The sequence below is a fragment of the Notamacropus eugenii genome, chromosome 5 (genome assembly GCF_028372415.1).
Source record: "Notamacropus eugenii isolate mMacEug1 chromosome 5, mMacEug1.pri_v2, whole genome shotgun sequence".
NCBI lineage: Eukaryota > Metazoa > Chordata > Mammalia > Diprotodontia > Macropodidae > Notamacropus > Notamacropus eugenii.
The window spans coordinates 67997401-68007814 of record NC_092876.1 but is presented as its reverse complement, the minus strand read 5'-3'; the positions used below and the strand labels follow the sequence as shown (position 1 = coordinate 68007814).

Genomic DNA, 10414 nt, shown 5'->3' with positions numbered 1-10414 from the left:
GAAATAGATACCTGGCCAAACAAGGGAGAGTGGATGTTTCTAGAAATGAGTTTTGGAAGAACAAAGGGACAGAGACTAGATCTGGGCTTTCAAAGGATCCCAGGGAACTTCCTCTACCATCCAGGCAGTCAACTTCTCTGCAAGAGTGAGGTGCTTGGAGCACTAAGAGGTTAAGTGCTCTGAGTCCCACAACCACTGGATCAGAAGTTGGACTTGAACACAGGTCTTCTGGATTTGAAGACTAGCTCTCCAATACACCACACTGCCTCTGCAAACCTACAGTAGGTGCCTCCACTTTTTTCTCCTCTCACTGTCTTGACCACTTACAGTCTGGCTTCCAACCTTATTCCAGCAAAACTGCTTTCTCCAAAGTTGCCTAATCCAATGGTCTTTTCTCAGTCCTCATTCTGCTTCATCTCTCTGCAGCCTTGACACTGCTGTTCACTCTCCCCTACCTGACATTCTCTTCTCTCTAGGTTCTGGGGACACCACTCTCTCCTGGTCCTATCTATCTGACTAACCTTTCTCAGAGTCCTTTGCTGGATCCTCATCCAGATCAAGCTCTCTATTCATAGATATCCCACAGGGTTCTGGGCCCTCTACAATTTCACTTAGTGATCTCATCAGCTCCCATGAACTAAATTACCATCTCCATGCTGATGATTCTCAGATCTACCTTTCCTACCCCAATCTCTTTGCTAACCTCCAATCTCCCATCCCCAATTGCTTCTCAGACCCTTCAAATTGGGTGTACAGTAGATGTTTTAAACTATGTCCATAATTAACTCATCTTTCACCCTAAACTCTTACCCAACCCCCCAACTTTCTCTATTGCTATAGAGGGCAACACCATCCTCCCATGCCTCACAGTCAGAACCTAGGGGTCACCCTGGATTCCTCACCATCTCTCATACCCCTCTGCTCCACATCCAAGCTGTTGCCAAAGCTTGTCAATTTCACCCTTGCTGGGTTTCTCAAATATGCCCCCTCCTCTCCTCACACTGTCACCCCTCTGGTGCAGGCCCTCATCACCTCATACCAGGACTACTGCAATAACCTGCTGGTGGGTCTGCCTTGATCAAATCTCTCCCCACTCCAATTCACCCTCCATTCAGCCACTAAAGTAATTTTCCTAAAGTGCAGGTCCATCCATGTCACTCTCCCCGCTCCTACTCAATAAACCTCCAGTGGCTTCCTATCAACTCCAGGATCAAATATAAAATCCACTGTTTGGCATTCAAAGCTGTTTATAACCTACTTCCCTCTCCACCTCATCCTCTTCAAACTAGTGACATTGGCCTCCTGACCCACAAACTAGACACCCCATCTCTGACCTCTGTGCATTTTCTCTAGTTGTCCTCCATGCCTGGAATGCTCTACCTCCCCTACCTACTGGTTTCCTTTAAGTCCAGACTAAAACCCCATTTTCCTGTGGAAGCCCTCCCCAACCCCTCTGGTTTCTAATGCCTTCCCTCTCTTAATTTTATTTCCTATTTATCCTGTATTGAACTTGTTTTTTTCTCCCACATATTGGCTTGCTCACTGTTTCCATTAGTTTGTGAGCTCCTTGAGGACAGGGGCCATCTTTTGCCTCTTTTGTATTCCCAGTGCTTAGCATACACTGTCCTTGGCACAGAGCAGCAGCTTCATAAATGTTTACTGTAATATCAAGATTTATTGTTTTTAAAAAGAGGGCCAAAAATGCAATGTAAAATTGTGGGAGTAGAGAAAAAGAGCTTAGCCTTATCTTAATGAAAGGGTCTGTTAATATTCCACTCCCATGTGTACTGGGAAACTGGCCCAGGATTGTTGAAGACAGCTCCAGACTCACCATGGAAAAGAATATGGGCCCAATACTCGATTCTGCGTTCTCCTCAAGACTTAGGCAGTCTAGCCACGTGGAAAGAGAGGCTCATGTCTGAGACTTTCCTGGAGCCACAGCAACTCAGGATATCTATCAAGGTGATAAAGGGGTTGTGGCTTATATGAAAGGAAGAACTCATTAAAATAAAGCCCCTCCATAAGAGGCAGCTAGGTGGATGGAGTGACTGCCCTGCCTAGACTCTCATCTGAATGAGCTCAACTCTGGCCTCAGACACTCACTATCTGGGTGACCCTGGGCATGTCACTTCACTGTTTGCCTCAGTTTCCTCATCTGTAAAATGAGCTGGAGAAGGAAATAGCCAACCACTCTAGTATCTTTGCCAAGAAAACCCCAAATGGGTCGTACAGGATTGAAAAACAACTTAACATGGAGGAGACATGGAAAGCCAGTCCACACCCTCAAGTAACTTCAATAATATTCCTATTAGTAATAAACCCGTGGCATGATTCTCTGGGAACCTGCCCAACATCTAAACACCCTGGCGTGGAGCAGCCTGAAGGAGCGCTGGATTTCTCACACGGGGATCTGAATCCCACCGGAGGCTATCCCGGCGTGCCTTCCCAAGCTGACACCGGACCTCCGGGCCTCGGCGTGACTGGGCCAGGATCTGGAAACACGCCAATTCTCCCCCCAAGCCCAAGGCAGGCCACTGAGGGTTCCCCGGGCCGGGCCTCCGAGCTGAGATTAGACCCGGCGTGCCAGGCCCCAGAGTGAAGAACGCCCGCTGCTGGGCAGAGCGGTCCCTAAGTCTCCGTGGCTACCACCCGGAGGTTACAGCTCCACCCACCCAACCTACCCGCCCCAGTTCTGGCAACTGACGCGGCCGCGCCCGCGCGCTGCTTTTAAAATGCGTCTTGCGTAAAAGCGCCACGAGACGTCATGCACGGCGGAGGCGGGACTTCCGGGAGGCGCGCACCGCCAGTTTCCATCCGACGTCGCCGCCTGCGGGGGATGGTCTCGAGCTGTCCTGACGGGACGGCAGCCGCGGTCACGGCCATGGCCTCGGCTTCGGCCCCGGCCGTCCCCACGACTTTTGGACAGGCGGTGATCGGGCCTCCGGGCTCGGGGAAGACCACGTACTGCCTGGGCATGAGCACTTTCCTGGCCGGGCTGGGCCGGCGAGTAGCCGTGGTCAACCTAGACCCGGCCAACGAGGGCACGCCGTACGCATGCGCCGTGGACATCGGCGAACTGGTGACGCTCCCCGACGTGATGGAGGCGCTCAAGCTGGGGCCCAACGGCGGCCTCGTGTACTGCATGGAGTACCTGGAGGCCAACCTGGACTGGCTGCACGACCGCTTGGCGCCCTTCCGCGGCCACTACCTGCTGTTCGACTGCCCAGGCCAGGTGGAGCTGTGCACGCACCACGGCGCCCTGCGCAGCGTCTTCGCGCAGCTGGGCCGCTGGGGCTTCCGGGTGAGCCCCGCCCCGGAAGTGTGGCTCTGTACGCGGAGCGGCACGTGCTTCGTGGCTGCGGGGCGTGGGAGCTGCGGCTGTGCCCCAGGGGGCGGTCCCTGCCCTGCGCCCCCCGCTTCCCCCCAGCCTCGAGCCGGTTAGACCCCGAGAACCGGCCCAAGCCACCCTGACCCAACCGAGGCCCAGTTTTGTCCGCATAAAAATGAATTGTTCGTACCAGATGACCTCTTAAGGCTCCTTCCAGCCCTGATGGTCCTTATTATTATTATTTTAGCCAAGGACTGCCGCCTCTCCTGAGTTTATGAGGACTAAGGTCCCTTTCGGCTCTAATCAGCAATGAGTTCATGAAGTCAGATTCAGGAAGCTGGGTGTTTTCTTGGTACCTCTTTGGAGATGGCATCACTGAGCCAGAAATGTATGCTCTCCTCCTCTCTGCCGTGTGCATGTGCCACTGCAGACAACGATTTTACTGATCCCTGCCCCTCTCCCGGCTGTTCCTCCTCTTCACTAAAATCTTGTGTTTGCTTTGTACTTTTTTTCACTTGTTCACAAGTGTAAACTTCTTGTGAGTGCAGGAACTATTTCACGTTGTCTTTGTGTCCCTAGCACCTGGTACGATGCACAGCATGTATGTAATAAGTCTTGGTTTGTTTAATTGCTTAAGATTGTTTTGAAGGGGATGAGGAGGCCTAAATTGGAGTGAGATTGGGAGGCAGGAGATTCAGAAATGATATAGGTCAAGCAGCTTGTTTTCACTAAGGTAGTAACAAAGACTAACAGGGCAAGTTACTTCTCATGGTTATATGGCTAGATAGGAAGTGAGGAATTGAATCCTCTTCTCCTTAAGGCACCTAGGTGACATGCTGGATCTGGAGTCAGCAGAACCTGAATTCAAATCTGTCCTCATACACTTCCTAGCTATGTGACCCTTGGCAAGTCATTAAATATCTGTCTGCCTGTTTCCTTATCTGTAAAATGGGGATAATAATAGTATCTACCTCCCAAGGTTGTTGAGAGAATCAAATGAGTTATTATTACTGTCAAATCCAGAGTTCTTTTTAATTTGCCCTGGCCTCCACTCTAGGTGGCTTCAATCTGATGGATAAGACAAAGTCCTAGTCTTTAGGATTCCCCTGGTTTAATGATGAATACTAGCCTGAGGGCTTTTCTGTTTAGTCTGAGAATGGTAAATCCCAAAGCATTTATAATCTTGGTAATCCTTATTTCTGGAAGGGGATAGGAGAGCCAAGTGGATAATAAATATCCTCCTTGGAGGAGAGGCTCTGAATTGTGACCTTTCTGCCTTACCTTGTTCTCCCAGCTGACTGCTGCCCATCTAGTGGATTCTCACTACTGTACAGATCCAGCCAAATTCATCTCAGTGCTGTGTACCTCCCTGTCCACCATGCTGCATGTAGAACTGCCCCATGTCAACATCCTCTCCAAGATGGACCTCATTGAGCAGTTTGGGAAGTTAGGTAAGGGTTCATGAAAGTTTAAGTTTGTGAAACAAGAACAGAGAGTAGTGGTAGGAAAGTAATGACCAGCTCCAGCTAGTTTTCAGATAGACCCGGAAAGTAGAGACCCAAGTGGTTGCTGAATTGAAGGGGATGTGAAAAGATGGCTGGAGAGCCCAAGGAGCCATTAGATTAAACTGCAAGGGATCTCAGTGGCCATTTAGTCCCTCATTTTACAGGGAAGGAAACTAAGGCCCAGAGAGGCTGTGTGCCCTGTCAAAGTGTCACCAGCACAAAGTAGCAGAACCAGGATTCACTCAGACTCCAGATGCACTGCTTTTTCCATCCCATTCCAAAGGGCTTGTTAGACAGTATGTCTAGTCATGTTAGCAAATTCCTGAATTTCTTGGGCCCTGGATAATACTTCTTGTTTAAATGAAGGATGGCATAGAGGTAAAGAGCACTGAATCAGAAGTAAGGAAATCCAGTTTCTACTTGGCCCTGCCATCAACATATTGTGTGACCTTGGATAGGTCACTTCCCTTCTTTGGCCTTAAGTTTCCTCCCTCTAAAATGAAGACATTAGTCTAGACTCTCTCCAAGGCCATTTCTCAATTCTAGGGCTCCTTGAGCTTAGCAATGCTCAGAGAGTGGTGCTCCCCTGGCCAAAAGCTATAGAATAAAGCAATCTGCACATGGCTTCATGTTAGGCCCCAGCTAAACGATCTGATGCTGATGTGGCTCCCACTTTGAAGCAACTTGTACCAAACCTGGTATTTTGAAGCCTGTTGTCAGTACTTTGAATCTGTCCCTCAAGACGTAACCAAGATGGAGAAGGTCCAGAAAAAGACAGTTTAAGTGATCAAAAGGAAGGGGAGGAGGACTGGAGAATTGGCTGCTATGTGAGGACAGGCTCAGAAACTCAGGGAACTTGAATTCAGAACAAAAAAAGGCCAATATAATATGTGATTGAAATGTCTGAAAGGAGTAGAGAGGGTGACTTGGGGCTCAGTCTGCAGATCCCCACACATGTGAACCAGACACCTTCTTTAAAACTTAAAAGATACACTTAAAACAATAGGATGGAGTCAGTAACTGTTACCTCTGCTTAGATTAGAGGGAAGTCTCTCATCATAGAATAGGAGTGGGCTATGTGGGACAACAGGGAGCTGGCAGTGACCTTAGAGGCCAGTTGGTGCAACCCCTTATTTTGCAGAAGAGGAAACTGAGGCATGGAGAGAATTTGCCCAAGGTCACCTAGTGATACTGATATTAATCAGTATTTCCATATCTGTAAAATTATGATGTATAATCATAAGGATAACCCCTGAAAGATTAAAATTTTGAAGGTTCTTCCCCCAAGCTAAGAAAGCAAGAGTTTTAGTCAGGTGTTTTGAGTCAAAATTCATGGTGTGCCTGCCTCTTGCATTAAATGTAAGCTCCTTGTGGGTAAGGGCTGGCTTGGCTTTTTCTTTGTCCCCAGTGCTTAGCCTAGTACCTGGCATATTGATCAGTCAGTACATGTTGGAGCTGATGTCTTCTGGCTCTAAATCTCTGATCCCCTGAATGTTGTCTGTCAGTTTTTCACAGCTGGACTTCCTGAATTCCTCCCTAGCCTGTATAGATACAGGACTCCCGTCTCCAGGATGAACTTATACCTAGGGCTCCCCATCATGCTGTTTCTAAGCCTTATTCTTTCTCCACAGCCTTCAACCTGGACTACTACACTGAAGTCCTAGACCTTTCCTATCTGCTTGACCACCTGGCCTCAGACCCCTTTTTCCGTCATTACCGACAGCTCAACGAGAAGCTGGTGCAACTGATTGAAGACTACAGCTTGGTCTCCTTCATCCCTCTCAATATCCAGGTAGCAGGGACCTTCCTGCCATTGGCATAGCCTCTCACTTTAAAGCGCCTGCGACTCAGAGGAATCTCTGCCACACTGTAAAGTAGGAATGTAAAGTAAAGCGTGAGCAATGAAAGTGACAGCTGAAGGTGCCGTCCCTACGTCCCTCCTCTAGCAGGACAGCTCTCTGTTGGCGATCAGAATCCAGGCACAGGTCGAATGGAGCCTGAAACTAAAGCCAGCCCAGGGGTTCCTTTGTTAGAGCCAGAAAAGACCTTCCAGAAATGACCGAGTCCAGCCCTTTCATTTGGAACAGGAACAGACCCAGAGAGAGGAAATGCTTTGCCCAAGGTCATACAACCAAGAAGCCATGGGCTTAGGCCCAGGGAAAAAACAAGTGTCAGATACAGGAAGAGGAGCAGGAGGAAAATGGTTCAGATTCTCTCCTGAGCTCTGTCTAGGTGTCTAAGCAGAGTGGACTAGCAGGAAAAACGAGGTGCTTGGGAATGGCATGGGATGGGAGGATGGGAGGCAGTGGGGACAAGAGGCCACTCCAGCAGAGCTTCTGTCAAGGCGGAGGTCATGTCATGACTTCCAGTCTTTGCTCCCACCTCTCTTGTCTCCTCTTTCTCCAGGACAAGGAAAGCGTCCAGCGGGTGCTGCAGGCAGTGGACAAAGCCAATGGCTACTGCTTTGGGGTAGCCGAGCAGCGGAGTCTGGAGGCCATGATGTCTGCTGCAGTGGGGGCTGACTTCCATTTCACTTCGTATCCTTGCTTATCCCTGCCAGTGCTCTTGGCTGAATGGCTCATAGGGGAGGATGAGAGGGGGAGGGGCCTAGTGGTCCTCCATAGGGGAAGGAGGGAGGGTGCCAGGACTTCCAGAGATGGGCACAGGGGTTTCCATCCTTTCGGTGCTACTCACCAGAACATCATTTATTATGCTGTGCTGAGCACTAGGCCTAGTTGGAGGGGAGGTAGAGGGCAGCTAAGAATGGCCCTGACCCTTCCAGAACTCTGACCTTAGAAGGGGACCCAGGTGCCCACATAGGTTAGAGAGAGGAACTGATCCCGGAATTGCATTGATATCCTTGATTCCGACAGCCGGAGCATGTCAGAAACTGGGCTGGAATCCAGTCCTTGTTGGCATTGAGGCCAGTTCTACACAACCCCACACTGTCTCTTGCCAGCATAGAAATCAAGCTAATATATACAAGCTAATACATCAGAGAGGTGCCAGGTAAAGGGCCATAGGAGTTTTGAGGAGATGGTTGTTTCGGTGCCAAGTATGACACAGGTACCTGACACAGAAAGATGTGGGGTGACTGCAGAACAGTGTGAACCCAAGCGGAGAGGCAGCTTCAGGAAGGGTGATGTTTGGACTGTGAATGGCATGGGGAGCCACTCCCAGGACAGGGGAGACCCAAAAGGGGCTTGTCAAAGGTGCAGGAGGCAGAGGGGCTAGAGGAGAGGAGAAACATAGGATGGCCCCAGATTGTAGGGAAAGTGAAATGTACCCCAGGCCAGTGTGTGTGGCTGTGGGCAATAGGGATTATCAGAACCTCAGAGGAACCATTAGGAGCCAGTTGGAGCTGTCCAGGAAAGACCTATACACCCATGTCCCTATAGAGGCTGAAACCAGCCTTGGAGGCCCTTAGGAATGATAGAAGAGTGGGTGTATAAGCCATCAAAACAGTCATCAGCCAATGCCATTACTTGAGAATCCTATTACGCTGAAGCAAAGTTCATTTGACACATTGCTTATCCATTGTATTCTACTGCCCCCATAAATCTCAAAGCCTCCATCTCCTCAGGCAAACCAGACCCTCCTCCTCCAAGGAAAGGCAGGTTGCCCAGCTGGGTGGTATACAGTGGCTATAGTCCACTCAATGACTTGTGTTTTCCAAATGATTCTTATTCTTCAGCCCCAGGATGGTTTCACCTCAGAAAGTTGGTGGCAGGGGGCTTCTCTCTGCTCCTGTGGGGTTTTGTGTGTAGGTGGACAGGAGCCTTATTTTGCATGTCTCTGCCTGCTGGGCTCTGGAGGGATAGAGAGGAAAACTCCATCGATTTGCTCCCCACCCATTTGGCTTGCTTCCCTTGACCCTGGCCCCTTAGCACACTGGGAATCCAGGAGAAGTACCTTCCTTCAGCAGAAGAAGAGGCATTGGAACAAGAGGACATGCACTTATAGGGTCAAGAGCAAGAGTAACCCCTCTGGATCCAGAAAATGGCGGCTTGTGGCAGGCAGGCCCTGGAGCAGGGCCAGAAACAAGCAATCTGAGATCTCCAGCCAGGAGCTAGTGCACTCCAGCAAAGGCCTCCAGAGCCTAGAAGGGATACTCTGAGGTGGACACATGGACCTCTGCTGTGGGCTGGATGCTGTGGCGTGGCTCCGTTGGGGAACAGAGTCCCAGCCCCTCCCCCCCCATGAGGTGGGGTCGCTTACCATGAAAGTTCCTTTAAATACATGTGACTTGGCAACCTTCTGTTTCCCAAGCTGCTTTTGCTGAATCCTAGTCATAATATTTCCCATTTCTCTAGCACTCTGAAGCCACAAAGTGATTCCTCAGAGCATTCCTATGAGGATGGTAAGGCAAGTCTTTTTTAATTTTAAATCAGACTAGGTTTCCTCCATGTAGAGAGCTCCCAGGGAGAGAATCATTGGGTGGCTCAAGTACATCCATCATCTGGGAAACAAGAATAAGAAAAGAGAAGCTGTTTGTGGTGCCCATAGCATTCCCATTGTACAGAGAGGGAAGGTGAACCTCAGAAAAGTGCTGACTCTTGTCACAGTCAGGAACGAGGGGGAACATGAATGCCTTGGGCAAGTCACTTCCCCTGTGGACTTCACTGCCTGCCTTCTTCTAATGCTCTGACTCTGAAGTCTTACTATTCTGTGGGTCAGTGAATCTCTTACCTTTGTTTAGGATCTCTGCAGTGGGAGGCCACATGATCGAGATTCACAGTCAGAGAACCTGGATTGGAATACAGACTTTGCCACTGACTGTGTTGGCAAGTCGCTTCCCCTGTCTGCCTCAGTTTCATCATCTGTAAAATTAAACAGTTGGACTGAATAACCTCTAAGGATCCTTCCATCCTGAAACCAATTACCCTAGGTCAGTTCCAGCCCTGAATGCTGTGATCAGAACTGAGAAAGCCTCTCTGGGCTTCCCCCTGTCCTCAGTTCCAGGATATTATATCTCTTGAAGTCATTGAGTGTCTCAAGTGTGTCCATCATCTGGGGAATAAGAATAAGGAAAGAGAAGCTGTTGATGATGCTGGCCAGTAGGGGGCACCCCATGACCACTTAATTGACAGTAGCTGGTGACTGGGGAAGGGGTTGAGTTGAGTAATAGGAGTCAGAAAAGTTGGATTCAGGCTCCAACTCGGCTATTGTCTCACCATGGGCAGGTCCCTCCCTTTCTGTGAGCTCTAGGAGGGCAGGGACTGTCCCTTGCCTTTCTCTATCCTCAGAGTATGACCCAGCACCTGGCACACAGTAGGTGCTTCATAAATGCCCCTTGCCTGACCTACAAAGTAGGGCTATGAATCCATGATTCAAGCCTTTGTTTCACCTGCTGAAGTCTCTGAACCCTTTCCTAGTCTTAGTCCCTGCCTTGAAGGACCTCTGGACCTTCTGGTAGGGAAGCTCTATCCAAGAAAGCTAGAGAAGTGATTGCTGAAGTGTTAAAGTGGGGGGGGGGGGGGAACAGTCCTCTTTGTATTCTCTCTAAGGCACCCTTGAGGTGCGAGTGGCCCCAGGGAGATCTTTGAGGAGGGTTTAGAGTAGAAGTGGAAGGACCTTACAG

The 10414-nt window shown here is 49.7% G+C and overlaps 1 protein-coding gene across 2 annotated transcripts; it reads left to right on the top strand.

Moving 5' to 3' along the window:
- The first annotated feature begins 1487 nt into the window (after positions 1-1487).
- On the top strand, positions 1488-9817 carry GPN2 (GPN-loop GTPase 2). 2 transcript variants are annotated; one of them, XR_011967125.1, is made up of 5 exons: positions 1488-3301; positions 4623-4779; positions 6465-7100; positions 7240-7370; positions 8721-9086. XR_011967125.1 is itself a non-coding variant. In XM_072609485.1 (5 exons), exons 1-5 carry the CDS (start codon positions 2765-2767, stop codon positions 8794-8796), a joined length of 1062 nt encoding a protein of 353 aa, XP_072465586.1. In that variant the 5' UTR covers positions 1488-2764; the 3' UTR covers positions 8797-9817. The 2 variants fall into 2 exon arrangements, 1 of the variants encoding a protein (XP_072465586.1); XM_072609485.1 differs by having other exon boundaries at positions 6465-6625; positions 8721-9817.
- Positions 9818-10414: the final 597 nt, after the last annotated feature.